The sequence below is a fragment of the Lissotriton vulgaris genome, chromosome 10 (assembly GCF_964263255.1).
Source record: "Lissotriton vulgaris chromosome 10, aLisVul1.2, whole genome shotgun sequence".
NCBI lineage: Eukaryota > Metazoa > Chordata > Amphibia > Caudata > Salamandridae > Lissotriton > Lissotriton vulgaris.
The window spans coordinates 11,793,730-11,810,559 of record NC_141698.1 but is presented as its reverse complement, the minus strand read 5'-3'; the positions used below and the strand labels follow the sequence as shown (position 1 = coordinate 11,810,559).

General features: G+C 52.4%; 1 protein-coding gene across 3 annotated transcripts in view; it reads right to left on the bottom strand.

Annotated features, from left to right (window-relative positions):
• Positions 1 to 16,830, bottom strand: part of LOC147684318 (deoxyribonuclease-1-like) — a 77,228-nt gene that overhangs the window by 28,229 nt on the left and 32,169 nt on the right. For all 3 annotated transcript variants that reach the window (XM_086940200.1, XM_086940202.1, XM_086940201.1), the window contains exon 8: positions 14,088 to 14,184. In XM_086940200.1, coding sequence (XP_086796326.1) covers positions 14,088 to 14,184 — 97 coding nt within the window. The remainder of the gene's footprint in view (positions 1 to 14,087; positions 14,185 to 16,830) is intronic.

The following is a 16,830-nucleotide window of genomic DNA, read 5'->3' as shown; positions in this document are numbered from 1 at the left end:
AGGAGGCAGCTGGGTCTATATACATAGGAGGCAGCTGGGTCTACACCAGAGGAGGCAACTGGGTCTATACCAGAGGAGGCAGCTGGGTCTATATACAGAGGAGGCAGCTGGGTCTATACCAGAGGAGGCAGCTGGGTCTATATACAGAGGAGGCAGCTGGGTCTATATACAGAGGAGGCAGCTGGGTCTATACACAGAGGAGGCAGCTGGGTCTATATACAGAGGAGGCAGCTGGGTCTATACCAGAGGAGGCAGCTGGGTCTATATACAGAGGAGGCAGCTGGGTCTATACCAGAGGAGGCAGCTGGGTCTATATACAGAGGAGGCAGCTGGGTCAGCTGGGTCTATATACAGAGGAGACAGCTGGGTCTATATACAGAGGAGGCGGCTGGGTCTATACCAGAGGAGGCAGCTGGGTCTATATACATAGGAGGCGGCTGGGTCTATATACATAGGCGGCAGCTGGGTCTATATACAGAGGAGGCAGCTGGGTCTATATACAGAGGAGGCGGCTGGGTCTATACCAGAGGAGGCAGCTGGGTCTATATACAGAGGAGGCAGCTGGGTCTATATACAGAGAGGGCAGCTGGGTCTATATACAGAGGAGGCAGCTGGGTCTATATACAGAGGAGGCGGCTGGGTCTATATACAGAGGAGGCGGCTGGGTCTATATACATAGGAGGCAGCTGGGTCTATATACAGAGGAGGCAGCTGGGTCTATATACAGAGGAGGCGGGCGGGTCTATATACAGAGGAGGCAGCCGGGTCTATATACAGAGGAGGCGGCTGGGTCTATATACATAGGAGGCAGCTGGGTCTACACCAGAGGAGGCAACTGGGTCTATACCAGAGGAGGCAGCTGGGTCTATATACAGAGGAGGCAGCTGGGTCTATATGCATAGGAGACAGCTGGGTCTATATACAGAGAGGGCAGCTGGGTCTATATACAGAGGAGGCAGCTGGGTCTATATACAGAGGAGGCGGCTGGGTCTATATACAGAGGAGGCGGCTGGGTCTATATACATAGGAGGCAGCTGGGTCTATATACAGAGGAGGCAGCCGGGTCTATATACAGAGGAGGCAGCTGGGTCTATATACATAGGAGGCAGCTGGGTCTACACCAGAGGAGGCAACTGGGTCTATACCAGAGGAGGCAGCTGGGTCTATATACAGAGGAGGCAGCTGGGTCTATACCAGAGGAGGCAGCTGGGTCTATCTACAGAGGAGGCAGCTGGGTCTATATACAGAGGAGGCAGCTGGGTCTATACCAGAGGAGGCAGCTGGGTCTATACCAGAGGAGGCAGCTGGGTCTATATACAGAGGAGGCAGCTGGGTCTATATTCAGAGGAGGCAGCTGGGTCTATACCAGAGGAGGCAGCTGGGTCTATATACAGAGGAGGCAGCTGGGTCTATATACAGAGGAGGCAGCTGGGTCTATACCAGAGGAGGCAGCTGGGTCTACACCAGAGGAGGCAGCTGGGTCTATATACAGAGGAGGCAGCTGGGTCTATATACAGAGGAGGCAGCTGGGTCTATATACAGAGGAGACAGCTGGGTCTATACCAGAGGAGGCAGCTGGGTCTATACACAGAGGAGGCAGCTGGGTCTATACCAGAGGAGGCAGCTGGGTCTATATATATAGGAGACAGCTGGGTCTATACCAGAGGAGGCAGCTGGGTCTATATACAGAGGAGGCAGTGGGGTCTATATACAGAGGAGGCAGCTGGGTCTATATACATAGGAGACAGCTGGGTCTATACCAGAGGAGGCAGCTGGGTCTATATACAGAGGAGGCAGCTGGGTCTATATACAGAGGAGACAGCTGGGGTCCACATCAGCCCAGCTGAACACCGCGCCGTGAGGGCAACGGCCTTAACCCTGCACCTGGGCACACACGGACACGGGACTCTGTTTGCCGGGCCGCGCTGTCTAGCGCAGAGCCCGGGCAAAAACTACATTTCCCAGCTGCCCGCCTGCCAAAGGGAGGAAATTGACGTGCCCGGAGGCGCTTAAACTGGAAGGAGCGCCGAGAGCTCCGGGGGTCCACATCAGCCCAGCTGAACACTGCGCCGCGAGGGCAACGGCTTTAACCCTGCACCCTGCACCTGGGCACACACGGACGCGGGACTCTGTTTGCCGGGCCACGCTGTCTAGCGCAGAGCCCGGGCAAAAACTACATTTCCCAGCTGCCCGCCTGCCAAAGGGAGGAAATTGACGCGCCCGGAGGCGCTTAAACTGGAAGGAGCACCTCTCGCCCCGCGAGTCGCGCGCGGGAGCGCCCGGGGCCAAGCCCGGGCAAAGGGCGGGCCCTCTGGGGCCCTCCGTGGACCGATTAGGAGGGGCCACCCCCCTTGTTATTTCTGCAAAAGGAGGTATAGTGTACATACTTTAATTTAACATTTGATCGTAACATCATTACTGCCATTGTGATCATGCCCTGTAAGGGGGGAACAAGCCCAGCTGCGCAGGGGTGTCATGCGGGGCAAATGCACCAAATGCTTACCACAAGCTCCCGGCCAACTGTGCATGTTACAGACATAATCTGCCCCTGTTACTCCCCATCTAGTACACTATCTCCTCCACTAAACTCCCCAAGAATGCAGAATCTGTCGCTGTGGGGTGAGCTAAATAGACTATGTAAAACAAAATATGTCAGTGTGGACTCACCCTTCTTCGCCAAAGGCACCCGCACTACGAATACTAAAGGCAGTTTACAGGAAACCCCCTCTTTATTGAACAAAGTCAACACACAAGCCTCTGTACTTTCATGGTTACTACCTGTCAATAGAGATAACACTGAGGACAAGGCCGAAAGGACTCAATCAAAACCTCATACACCAACTGTAACCCCCGTGATGTCCGTTCATAATCTCCCCACCACCATGGAGACTGATGTCAAACTGGACGAACCAATATCTTATTCCCAGATCTCTCTTCTGACTCAGATTGAACAACTTGTTAAAACCATCATTTCCCCACTAACAGAACAAATCAACGCTATAGGGGAAAGGCTCTCGGGTCTCGAGAACAAAATCACGGCCATCCTGAAACCCATCGATAATCCAGTAACATTGAACCGACCCCAGCCAACCACCACTTTCCCATCAGCTAAGCTCTCTGCCATCTTTAAAAGCAAGCAAGTCACTCCATTATCTCCTATAATTCCAGGTTCAACTACTTTCAAAGCTCCTTCCAAACCTCTTATATCAAGGCCCCCGGAGGCCAAGTCAGTACGCAATGCACCAAACATACACCTTCCGCCACAAGCAGCGCCATATGTGTCCGTCCTCACAGGAGTGCCACCACTTGCGCTGGGAAAAGCTGAAAGCCAGCTGGACCTAATGAACAAAGTTATATTCTGGTTGGGAAGGAATAGACCCCTACCACCGGACAAAGACGGTGGAATCCTGAGTGTGAGAAGGGTGGGCTGGTTGGGCCCTCTACCAAAAAACATTTCAGGGGACTTGGTACTGGTCAGATTCAGGAATCGGAACATCGCACCATATTTAAGATCTTGTCCAGCCCTAGAGGGGGATGGTCCAATACAGACTTGGGACTTACATGATTTCTATCCCTGTATGCCAAATATCCCCCGATTAGGAACAACAATAGCCTACCACCACCCGCTGGGTGGGGAAGTCCAGGTACCCAGTGGTACTAGTTTCCCTGTTGCCAACAGATGTGTTTCATTGCACAATTGCCGCAACTTTTGAGCTCACTCACTTTAAAGGACAAACTCGTGTATCTTTATTCAAGATAGGGATAAACCCCTTGAAAAATATGTCTCACCGCCGAATCCTGAGGCTGGGGCTATGTCTTTTTTGAATGTGAAGTTATGTCTATAACTTCACATTCAAAAAATAGCATAGTATCAGCATAGTATCAGCCGGACATAGCGCTTCAGCAGGACATAGCGCTTGAGGTCTGAGCCTCACTCTCTGAAGGAAGCAGCAGCCGAGGCGGGAGGGCGGTGGCATCACACACACGGCCTGGGGGCTAGCAGAGAACGGTGGGTAACCCTCATGTGAGCTGAGTAATGAAGCAGGCATGAAAGAGTTATGAGCATGTTCTGCCGGAGACACATGCATGAATCACAGCGCATAAGGGGATCCATAGAGTTTTAGCCTAAATGTCTTCAGGCAAGATACGACTAGTAGTAAAATCGTTTTGTCCCCGTTGAAAGCAGGAGCACAGGGCATCACTTGTCTCCATGTTCATATTAAAGGTGTTGTGTTATAAAAGTTTAACACCACACTGCATTGACATCTCTGAACAAACCCAATGACCTCAACGACATGTTTCAGTCCTAAAGGTAACGTCTGTTGTTCTTCAGCAGGTGAACCTTACTGACACTCTTCACATGAACTAACAAGCATTGAAAATGCAATAGGTCTCGCCTTTGATTAAGTTAAAGCCATTTGCTTTGCTAATGGTAATGTATAACAAAGCAAATGGCTTTAACTTAATGAAAGGTGAGACCTATTGCATTTTTAATGCTTGTTCTCTAACACTCCATGAGAGTGCTTGTTTTTGCCAGCTCTCTCGCAGGTGTGCGTTCTCTTGTCTGCTTACCCCCTTCCAAACGCTCTCCCTCCGGGCTCAGAAGGCTGCCTTCCTTCTCATTCGTGTGCTTCTCCCCCAACCTTCCTGCTGCTCCTTCTTGTGTGCTGCTTTTAACCTCTCCTTGCCCACTTTCTGTTGCCTCCTCCCCTGCCCCCCAATGCCCCGGGGCTTAGTTGAAAGATGTTATTTACTTATTTTTGTGGAGGGTGATGGGGAAGTAAAGGCAGCAAATGACACGCCAGCCTGTGGCGTCCAGGTTTCCCCCCAATAACTACTCGTGATGCAGGAGGTAGGTAACAGAATAAATGTATTAATATAAATTACTATAGGAAGAGCGCCGGGCGTCTTACTACAATCGCGCTCCGACTCGCTCTGGGAAGCGCGAATCGCCGTTCTATATACAGAGGAGACAGCTGGGTCTATACCAGAGGAGGCAGCTGGGTCTATACAGAGGAGGCAGCTGGGTCTATACCAGAGGAGGCAACTGGGTCTATACCAGAGGAGGCAGCTGGGTCTATATACAGAGGAGGCAGCTGGGTCTATACCAGAGGAGGCAGCTGGGTCTATATACAGATGAGGCAGCTGGGTCTATATACAGAGGAGGCAGCTGGGTCTATACCAGAGGAGGTAGCTGGGTCTATATTCAGAGGAGACAGCTGGGTCTATATACAGAGGAGGCAGCTGGGTCTATATACATAGGAGACAGCTGGGTCTATACCAGAGGAGGCAGCTGGGTCTATACCAGAGGAGGCAGCTGGGTCTATATACAGAGAAGACAGTTGGGTCTATACACAGAGGAGGCAGCTGGGTCTATACCAGAGGAGGCAGCTGGGTCTATACCAGAGGAGGCAGCTGGGTCTATACCAGAGGAGGCAGCTGGGTCTATATACAGAGGAGGCAGCTGGGTCTATACCAGAGGAGGTAGCTGGGTCTATTACAGAGGAGGCAGCTGGGTCTATATACAGAGGAGGCAGCTGGGTCTATATACAGAGAGGGCAGCTGGGTCTATATCAGAGGAGGCAGCTGGGTCTATATACAGAGGAGGCAGCTGGGTCTATACACAGAGGAGGCAGCTGGGTCTATATACAGAGGAGACAGCTGGGTCTATACCAGAGGAGGCAGCTTGGTCTATCGGGGTCTATATACAGAGGAGGCAGCTGGGTCTATATACAGAGGAGGCAGCTGGGTCTACACCAGAGGAGGCAACTGGGTCTATACCAGAGGAGGCAGCTGGGTCTATATACAGAGGAGGCAGCTGGGTCTATACCAGAGGAGGCAGCTGGGTCTATATACAGAGGAGGCAGCTGGGTCTATATACAGAGGAGGCAGCTGGGTCTATATACAGAGGAGGCAGCTGGGTCTATACCAGAGGAGGCAGCTGGGTCTATATACAGAGGAGGCAGCTGGGTCTATATACAGAGGAGGCAGCTGGGTCTATACCAGAGGAGGCAGCTGGGTCTATATACAGAGGAGGCAGCTGGGTCTATACCAGAGGAGGTAGCTGGGTCTATTACAGAGGAGGCAGCTGGGTCTATATACAGAGGAGGCAGCTGGGTCTATATACAGAGGAGGCAGCTGGGTCTATACCAGAGGAGGCGGCTGGGTCTATATTCAGAGGAGACAGCTGGGTCTATATACAGAGGAGGCAGCTGGGTCTATATACAGAGGAGGCAGCTGGGTCTATATACATAGGAGACAGCTGGGTCTATACCAGAGGAGGCAGCTGGGTCTATTACAGAGGAGGCAGCTGGGTCTATATACAGAGGAGGCAGCTGGGTCTATATACAGAGGAGGCAGCTGGGTCTATTACAGAGGAGGCAGCTGGGTCTATACCAGAGGAGGCAGCTGGGTCTATACCAGAGGAGGCAGCTGGGTCTATATACAGAGGAGGCAGCTGGGTCTATACCAGAGGAGGTAGCTGGGTCTATTACAGAGGAGGCAGCTGGGTCTATATACAGAGGAGGCAGCTGGGTCTATATACAGAGGAGGCAGCTGGGTCTATACCAGAGGAGGTAGCTGGGTCTATACCAGAGGAGGCGGCTGGGTCTATATTCAGAGGAGACAGCTGGGTCTATATACAGATGAGGCAGCTGGGTCTATATACAGAGGAGGCAGCTGGGTCTATATACAGAGGAGGCAGCTGGGTCTATACCAGAGGAGGCAGCTGGGTCTATATACAGAGGAGGCAGCTGGGTCTATACCAGAGGAGGCAGCTGGGTCTATTACAGAGGAGGCAGCTGGGTCTATATACAGAGGAGGCAGCTGGGTCTATATACAGAGGAGGCAGCTGGGTCTATACCAGAGGAGGCGGCTGGGTCTATATTCAGAGGAGACAGCTGGGTCTATATACAGAGGAGGCAGCTGGGTCTATATACAGAGGAGGCAGCTGGGTCTATATACATAGGAGACAGCTGGGTCTATACCAGAGGAGGCAGCTGGGTCTATTACAGAGGAGGCAGCTGGGTCTATATACAGAGGAGGCAGCTGGGTCTATATACAGAGGAGGCAGCTGGGTCTATTACAGAGGAGGCAGCTGGGTCTATACCAGAGGAGGCAGCTGGGTCTATACCAGAGGAGGCAGCTGGGTCTATACCAGAGGAGGCAGCTGGGTCTATATACAGAGGAGGCAGCTGGGTCTATACCAGAGGAGGTAGCTGGGTCTATTACAGAGGAGGCAGCTGGGTCTATATACAGAGGAGGCAGCTGGGTCTATATACAGAGGAGGCAGCTGGGTCTATACCAGAGGAGGTAGCTGGGTCTATACCAGAGGAGGCGGCTGGGTCTATATTCAGAGGAGACAGCTGGGTCTATATACATAGGCGGCAGCTGGGTCTATATACAGATGAGGCAGCTGGGTCTATATACAGAGGAGGCAGCTGGGTCTATATACAGAGGAGGCAGCTGGGTCTATTACAGAGGAGGCAGCTGGGTCTATACCAGAGGAGGCAGCTGGGTCTATACCAGAGGAGGCAGCTGGGTCTATACCAGAGGAGGCAGCTGGGTCTATATACAGAGGAGGCAGCTGGGTCTATACCAGAGGAGGCAGCTGGGTCTATATACAGAGGAGGCAGCTGGGTCTATACCAGAGGAGGTAGCTGGGTCTATACCAGAGGAGGCGGCTGGGTCTATATTCAGAGGAGACAGCTGGGTCTATATACATAGGCGGCAGCTGGGTCTATATACAGATGAGGCAGCTGGGTCTATATACAGAGGAGGCAGCTGGGTCTATATACAGAGGAGGCAGCTGGGTCTATTACAGAGGAGGCAGCTGGGTCTATACCAGAGGAGGCAGCTGGGTCTATACCAGAGGAGGCAGCTGGGTCTATACCAGAGGAGGCAGCTGGGTCTATATACAGAGGAGGCAGCTGGGTCTATATACAGAGGAGGCAGCTGGGTCTATTACAGAGGAGGCAGCTGGGTCTATACCAGAGGAGGCAGCTGGGTCTATACCAGAGGAGGCAGCTGGGTCTATACCAGAGGAGGCAGCTGGGTCTATATACAGAGGAGGCAGCTGGGTCTATACCAGAGGAGGTAGCTGGGTCTATTACAGAGGAGGCAGCTGGGTCTATATACAGAGGAGGCAGCTGGGTCTATATACATAGGAGACAGCTGGGTCTATACCAGAGGAGGCAGCTGGGTCTATACACAGAGGAGGCAGCTGGGTCTATATACAGAGGAGGCAGCTGGGTCTATACACAGAGGAGGCAGCTGGGTCTATATACAGAGGAGACAGCTGGGTCTATACCAGAGGAGGCAGCTTGGTCTATCGGGGTCTATATACAGAGGAGGCAGCTGGGTCTATATACAGAGGAGGCAGCTGGGTCTATATACAGAGGAGGCAGCTGGGTCTACACCAGAGGAGGCAACTGGGTCTATATACAGAGGAGGCAGCTGGGTCTATATACAGAGGAGGCAGCTGGGTCTATATACAGAGGAGGCAACTGGGTCTATACCAGAGGAGGCAGCTGGGTCTATATACAGAGGAGGCAGCTGGGTCTATATACAGTGGAGGCAGCTGGGTCTATATGCAGAGGAGGCAGCTGGGTCTATACCAGAGGAGGCAGCTGGGTCTATACCAGAGGAGGCAGCTGGGTCTATATACAGAGGAGGCAGCTGGGTCTATACCAGAGGAGGCAGCTGGGTCTATATACAGAGGAGGCAGCTGGGTCTATATACAGAGGAGGCAGCTGGGTCTATATACAGAGGAGGCAACTGGGTCTATATACAGAGGAGGCAGCTGGGTCTATATACAGAGGAGGCAGCTGGGTCTATATACAGAGGAGGCAGCTGGGTCTATATACAGAGGAGGCAGCTGGGTCTATATACAGAGGAGGCAGCTGGGTCTATATACATAGGAGGCAGCTGGGTCTATATACAGAGGAGGCAGCTGGGTCTATATACAGAGGAGGCAGATGGGTCTATATACAGAGGAGACAGCTGGGTCTATACACAGAGGAGGCAGCTGGGTCTATACCAGAGGAGGCGGCTGGGTCTATACAGAGGAGGCAGCGGGGTCTATATACATAGGAGGCAGCTGGGTCTATATACAGAGGAGGCAGCTGGGTCTATATACCAGAGGAGGCAGCTGGGTCTATATACAGAGGAGGCGGCTGGGTCTATATACAGAGGAGGCAGCTGGGTCTATACCAGAGGAGGCAGCTGGGTCTATACCAGAGGAGGCAGCTGGGTCTATATACAGAGGAGGCAGCTGGGTCTATATACAGAGGAGGCAGCTGGGTCTATACCAGAGGAGGCAGCTGGGTCTATACCAGAGGAGGCAGCTGGGTCTATATACAGAGGAGGCAGCTGGGTCTATATACATAGGAGGCAGCTGGGTCTATATACAAAGGAGGCAGCTGGGTCTATATACATAGGAGGCAGCTGGGTCTATCGGGGTCTATATACAGAGGAGGCAGCTGGGTCTATATACATAGGAGGCAGCTGGGTCTATATACAGAGGAGGCAGCTGGGTCTATATACAGAGGAGGCTGCTGGGTCTATACCAGAGGAGGCAGCTGGGTCTATATACAGAGGAGGCAGCTGGGTCTATACCAGAGGAGGCGGCTGGGTCTATACAGAGGAGGCAGCGGGGTCTATATACAGAGGAGGCAGCTGGGTCTATATACAGAGGAGGCAGCTGGGTCTATATACAGAGGAGGCAGCTGGGTCTATATACAGAGGAGGCGGCTGGGTCTATATACAGAGGAGGCAGCTGGGTCTATATACAGAGGAGGCAGCTGGGTCTATATACATAGGAGGCAGCTGGGTCTATATACAGAGGAGGCAGCTGGGTCTATATACCAGAGGAGGCAGCTGGGTCTATATACAGAGGAGGCGGCTGGGTCTATATACAGAGGAGGCAGCTGGGTCTATATACAGAGGAGGCAGCTGGGTCTATATACATAGGAGGCAGCTGGGTCTATATACAAAGGAGGCAGCTGGGTCTATATACATAGGAGGCAGCTGGGTCTATATACAGAGGAGGCGGCTGGGTCTATATACATAGGAGGCAGCTGGGTCTATATACAGAGGAGGCGGCTGGGTCTATATACAGAGGAGGCAGCTGGGTCTATATACAGAGGAGGCAGCTGGGTCTATATACAGAGGAGGCGGCTGGGTCTATATACATAGGAGGCGGCTGGGTCTATATACATAGGAGGCAGCTGGGTCTATATACAGAGGAGGCGGCTGGGTCTATATACAGAGGAGGCAGCTGGGTCTATATACAGAGGAGACAGCTGGGTCTATATACAGAGGAGGCGGCTGGGTCTATATACATAGGAGGCGGCTGGGTCTATATACATAGGCGGCAGCTGGGTCTATATACAGAGGAGGCAGCTGGGTCTATATACAGAGGAGGCAGCTGGGTCTATATACAGAGGAGGCGGCTGCCAGAGGAGGCAGCTGGGTCTATATACAGAGGAGGCAGCTGGGTCTATATACAGAGAGGGCAGCTGGGTCTATATACAGAGGAGGCAGCTGGGTCTATATACAGAGGAGGCGGCTGGGTCTATATACAGAGGAGGCGGCTGGGTCTATATACATAGGAGGCAGCTGGGTCTATATACAGAGGAGGCAGCTGGGTCTATATACAGAGGAGGCGGCTGGGTCTATATACAGAGGAGGCAGCCGGGTCTATATACAGAGGAGGCGGCTGGGTCTATATACATAGGAGGCAGCTGGGTCTACACCAGAGGAGGCAACTGGGTCTATACCAGAGGAGGCAGCTGGGTCTATATACAGAGGAGGCAGCTGGGTCTATATGCATAGGAGACAGCTGGGTCTATATAGAGAGAGGGCAGCTGGGTCTATATACAGAGGAGGCGGCTGGGTCTATATACAGAGGAGGCGGCTGGGTCTATATACAGAGGAGGCAGCCGGGTCTATATACAGAGGAGGCAGCTGGGTCTATATACATAGGAGGCAGCTGGGTCTACACCAGAGGAGGCAACTGGGTCTATACCAGAGGAGGCAGCTGGGTCTATATACAGAGGAGGCAGCTGGGTCTATACCAGAGGAGGCAGCTGGGTCTATATACAGAGGAGGCAGCTGGGTCTATATACAGAGGAGGCAGCTGGGTCTATACACAGAGGAGGCAGCTGGGTCTATATACAGAGGAGGCAGCTGGGTCTATACCAGAGGAGGCAGCTGGGTCTATATACAGAGGAGGCAGCTGGGTCTATACCAGAGGAGGCAGCTGGGTCTATATACAGAGGAGGCAGCTGGGTCAGCTGGGTCTATATACAGAGGAGGCAGCTGGGTCTATATACAGAGGAGGCAGCTGGGTCTATATACAGAGGAGACAGCTGGGTCTATATACAGAGGAGGCGGCTGGGTCTATACCAGAGGAGGCAGCTGGGTCTATATACATAGGAGGCGGCTGGGTCTATATACATAGGCGGCAGCTGGGTCTATATACAGAGGAGGCAGCTGGGTCTATATACAGAGGAGGCGGCTGGGTCTATACCAGAGGAGGCAGCTGGGTCTATATACAGAGGAGGCAGCTGGGTCTATATACAGAGAGGGCAGCTGGGTCTATATACAGAGGAGGCAGCTGGGTCTATATACAGAGGAGGCGGCTGGGTCTATATACAGAGGAGGCGGCTGGGTCTATATACATAGGAGGCAGCTGGGTCTATATACAGAGGAGGCAGCTGGGTCTATATACAGAGGAGGCGGCTGGGTCTATATACAGAGGAGGCAGCCGGGTCTATATACAGAGGAGGCGGCTGGGTCTATATACATAGGAGGCAGCTGGGTCTACACCAGAGGAGGCAACTGGGTCTATACCAGAGGAGGCAGCTGGGTCTATATACAGAGGAGGCAGCTGGGTCTATATGCATAGGAGACAGCTGGGTCTATATACAGAGAGGGCAGCTGGGTCTATATACAGTGGAGGCAGCTGGGTCTATATACAGAGGAGGCGGCTGGGTCTATATACATAGGAGGCAGCTGGGTCTATATACAGAGGAGGCAGCTGGGTCTATATACAGAGGAGGCGGCTGGGTATATAATCAGAGGAGGCAGCCGGGTCTATATACAGAGGAGGCAGCTGGGTCTATATACATAGGAGGCAGCTGGGTCTACACCAGAGGAGGCAACTGGGTCTATACCAGAGGAGGCAGCTGGGTCTATATACAGAGGAGGCAGCTGGGTCTATACCAGAGGAGGCAGCTGGGTCTATCTACAGAGGAGGCAGCTGGGTCTATATACAGAGGAGGCAGCTGGGTCTATACCAGAGGAGGTAGCTGGGTCTATATACAGAGGAGGCAGCTGGGTCTATATACAGAGGAGGCAGCTGGGTCTATACCAGAGGAGGCGGCTGGGTCTATATACAGAGGAGGCGGCTGGGTCTATATACAGAGGAGGCAGCCGGGTCTATATACAGAGGAGGCAGCTGGGTCTATATACATAGGAGGCAGCTGGGTCTACACCAGAGGAGGCAACTGGGTCTATACCAGAGGAGGCAGCTGGGTCTATATACAGAGGAGGCAGCTGGGTCTATACCAGAGGAGGCAGCTGGGTCTATATACAGAGGAGGCAGCTGGGTCTATATACAGAGGAGGCAGCTGGGTCTATACACAGAGGAGGCAGCTGGGTCTATATACAGAGGAGGCAGCTGGGTCTATACCAGAGGAGGCAGCTGGGTCTATATACAGAGGAGGCAGCTGGGTCTATACCAGAGGAGGCAGCTGGGTCTATATACAGAGGAGGCAGCTGGGTCAGCTGGGTCTATATACAGAGGAGGCAGCTGGGTCTATATACAGAGGAGGCAGCTGGGTCTATATACAGAGGAGACAGCTGGGTCTATATACAGAGGAGGCGGCTGGGTCTATACCAGAGGAGGCAGCTGGGTCTATATACATAGGAGGCGGCTGGGTCTATATACATAGGCGGCAGCTGGGTCTATATACAGAGGAGGCAGCTGGGTCTATATACAGAGGAGGCGGCTGGGTCTATACCAGAGGAGGCAGCTGGGTCTATATACAGAGGAGGCAGCTGGGTCTATATACAGAGAGGGCAGCTGGGTCTATATACAGAGGAGGCAGCTGGGTCTATATACAGAGGAGGCGGCTGGGTCTATATACAGAGGAGGCGGCTGGGTCTATATACATAGGAGGCAGCTGGGTCTATAAACAGAGGAGGCAGCTGGGTCTATATACAGAGGAGGCGGCTGGGTCTATATACAGAGGAGGCAGCCGGGTCTATATACAGAGGAGGCGGCTGGGTCTATATACAGAGGAGGCAGCTGGGTCTATATACAGAGGAGGCAGCTGGGTCTACACCAGAGGAGGCAACTGGGTCTATACCAGAGGAGGCAGCTGGGTCTATATACAGAGGAGGCAGCTGGGTCTATATGCATAGGAGACAGCTGGGTCTATATACAGAGAGGGCAGCTGGGTCTATATACAGAGGAGGCAGCTGGGTCTATATACAGAGGAGGCGGCTGGGTCTATATACATAGGAGGCAGCTGGGTCTATATACAGAGGAGGCAGCTGGGTCTATATACAGAGGAGGCGGCTGGGTCTATATACAGAGGAGGCAGCCGGGTCTATATACAGAGGAGGCAGCTGGGTCCATATACATAGGAGGCAGCTGGGTCTACACCAGAGGAGGCAACTGGGTCTATACCAGAGGAGGCAGCTGGGTCTATATACAGAGGAGGCAGCTGGGTCTATACCAGAGGAGGCAGCTGGGTCTATCTACAGAGGAGGCAGCTGGGTCTATATACAGAGGAGGCAGCTGGGTCTATACCAGAGGAGGTAGCTGGGTCTATATACAGAGGAGGCAGCTGGGTCTATATACAGAGGAGGCAGCTGGGTCTATATACCAGAGGAGGCAGCTGGGTCTATATACCAGATAAGCTTGTGCAACCATAGCTTCTGAAATGGTTAAACTGCAGCACTCAGGGCTACTCTGTAACAAGGAGGTCCACCCTAAAATTGAAATGTTGTCAATGGCAACTTTATTTTCCCATCCCCACCACATCTCCACCCCAGCGCGGCTGCACTGCACGGCTCACCTCTTCATACGTCAGCCCGTAGGCCTCGTGGTAGTTAAAGGCGGTGGCGGACCCTGTGAGGATGGCGTCCAGCATCTCCACCCCGCTGGCAACAAACCTGGAGAAGGGAAGAAGGAGAAACAGAAACCATGCATGATTGATAAACATACTATTGCGGTCAGGTAGGCCTTACTAACGCGTACAAGTATCCACAGGGTGATTATTAGAAATAATGGTGGGGTAGGTTTAAAGAATATCTGAAGTCCCTCCCCTTTTGACACCTTCTCCCAGCCAGGATATAAATGAGAAAAGATGTTAGTAATGACCATTTACAGAGCGGCTCACCGCCCCCCCCCTGAAACAAAACATTGCTATCAGCATAATTCTTCATGTGGTCAGTACCTGACCCCTCCCCCTGCCCAGATTACTTGAGGGCCCCCTGTGGAGCCTGCGCCCCAGTTTGAAGACCCTGCTAAAAGAACAGTGAGATAGTAATGACTGCAGAGTGTCAGGAAAGAAACCATCTGACAAGGTTTTTAGCTCTGTCCTCACACTGTTAGGGTCACAGGATCCAGTCCGAACAGGACGCCCCCAAGGCTGTCTCTGTTCCCATCTGCATCAGACGGGGCTGCTCCCCAGTTCTTTCCCCAACCCCAACCCCGCATTCAGGTAACACAGAGAGGAAACAGCAGGCATAGTATCAGCCGGACATAGCGCTTCAGCAGGACATAGCGCTTGAGGTCTGAGCCTCACTCTCTGAAGGAAGCAGCAGCCGAGGCGGGAGGGCGGTGGCATCACACACACGGCCTGGGGGCTAGCAGAGAACGGTGGGTAACCCTCATGTGAGCTGAGTAATGAAGCAGGCATGAAAGAGTTATGAGCATGTTCTGCCGGAGACACATGCATGAATCACAGCGCATAAGGGGATCCATAGAGTTTTAGCCTAAATGTCTTCAGGCAAGATACGACTAATAGTAAAATCGTTTTGTCCCCGTTGAAAGCAGGAGCACAGGGCATCACTTGTCTCCATGTTCATATTAAAGGTGTTGTGTTATAAAAGTTTAACACCACACTGCATTGACATCTCTGAACAAACCCAATGACCTCAACGACATGTTTCAGTCCTAAAGGTAACGTCTGTTGTTCTTCAGCAGGTGAACCTTACTGACACTCTTCACATGAACTAACAAGCATTGAAAATGCAATAGGTCTCGCCTTTGATTAAGTTAAAGCCATTTGCTTTGCTAATGGTAATGTATAACAAAGCAAATGGCTTTAACTTAATGAAAGGTGAGACCTATTGCATTTTTAATGCTTGTTCTCTAACACTCCATGAGAGTGCTTGTTTTTGCCAGCTCTCTCGCAGGTGTGCGTTCTCTTGTCTGCTTACCCCCTTCCAAACGCTCTCCCTCCGGGCTCAGAAGGCTGCCTTCCTTCTCATTCGTGTGCTTCTCCCCCAACCTTCCTGCTGCTCCTTCTTGTGTGCTGCTTTTCACCTCTCCTTGCCCACTTTCTGTTGCCTCCTCCCCTGCCCCCCAATGCCCCGGGGCTTAGTTGAAAGATGTTATTTACTTATTTTTGTGGAGGGTGATGGGGAAGTAAAGGCAGCAAATGACACGCCAGCCTGTGGCGTCCAGGTTTCCCCCCAATAACTACTCGTGATGCAGGAGGTAGGTAACAGAATAAATGTATTAATATAAATTACTATAGGAAGAGCGCCGGGCGTCTTACTACAATCGCGCTCCGACTCGCTCTGGGAAGCGCGAATCGCCGTTCGCGCATGCACACTAACGTGCGCTCTTGCCCAGTGCGTGTTGCGTCACACGCACACTGGCGCGACTAGAGCGCTGACACCACATATCTCCTCCTTTTACACAATGGAAATGTTACAGTTCACTGTCCAATGTTCTCTCACTCAAAGTCTCTAAGGTGTGCAGGTCTGACTATCACTCTCCCAGTACGCATGCGCCTTACCGGAGTGGAGGCTTCATGGACACCCTCGGTCACTGGGCTCCCCACCTTTTCTCTCCCCTGACCATGTCCATTTCTCCTGGGCGTCGCTTCTTTGTTTGCTGATGTCTCCCTCACACTCGGCCCAACTAACTCTTCACTCTCCATGCACGCATCTTCTTCTCCATGGCTTTCGCCGTCTGACGCTCTTTCTTCTGCTTCTCTTTCCTGTCTCTGAACAGGAGTGCTATTTCCTTTCTCCTCCGGCCACTGCACGATTTTATTTATCTTCGCCATGCGATCCTGGGACCACACTTTTCCATCGCTAAGCAGTACTGCTCTGCTGTACACTCCTTCCACTTGTAGGGGTGGGCTGTACTTGCTCTCTCCCTTCTTCCTCAGTACTACCTGCTTGACTCTCACCCACTCCCCCTTCTCCAGAACTGAATCCTTCACCTTTCTTCTCTTGTTGTTGTGTTCTGTGTACACCTTCTGGGCCTTCTCCAAATTGTGTTGGACCACGGCAGGCAAACATTTACTGGTGATGGTCTTTTCTCTCCATACCACATTGTCTTTCGTGAACGGATGCCTGCCCCTTAGGATCTGGAAGGGACTATACCCTGTTGAGGTGGGGGTGATCCTGTACGCCCACATCATCCTTTGAATTTCTGCTTCCCAGTCCTTGCCTTGCATGATGGCCGCTTGAATGGACCCCATGAGAACGCGGTTAAATCTCTCCACCTGTCCATTGCTTGCTGGATGGTACACTGAGGTGTGTTTAGATTTGATCCCGTTCCTCTCGGTGTATCGGTGC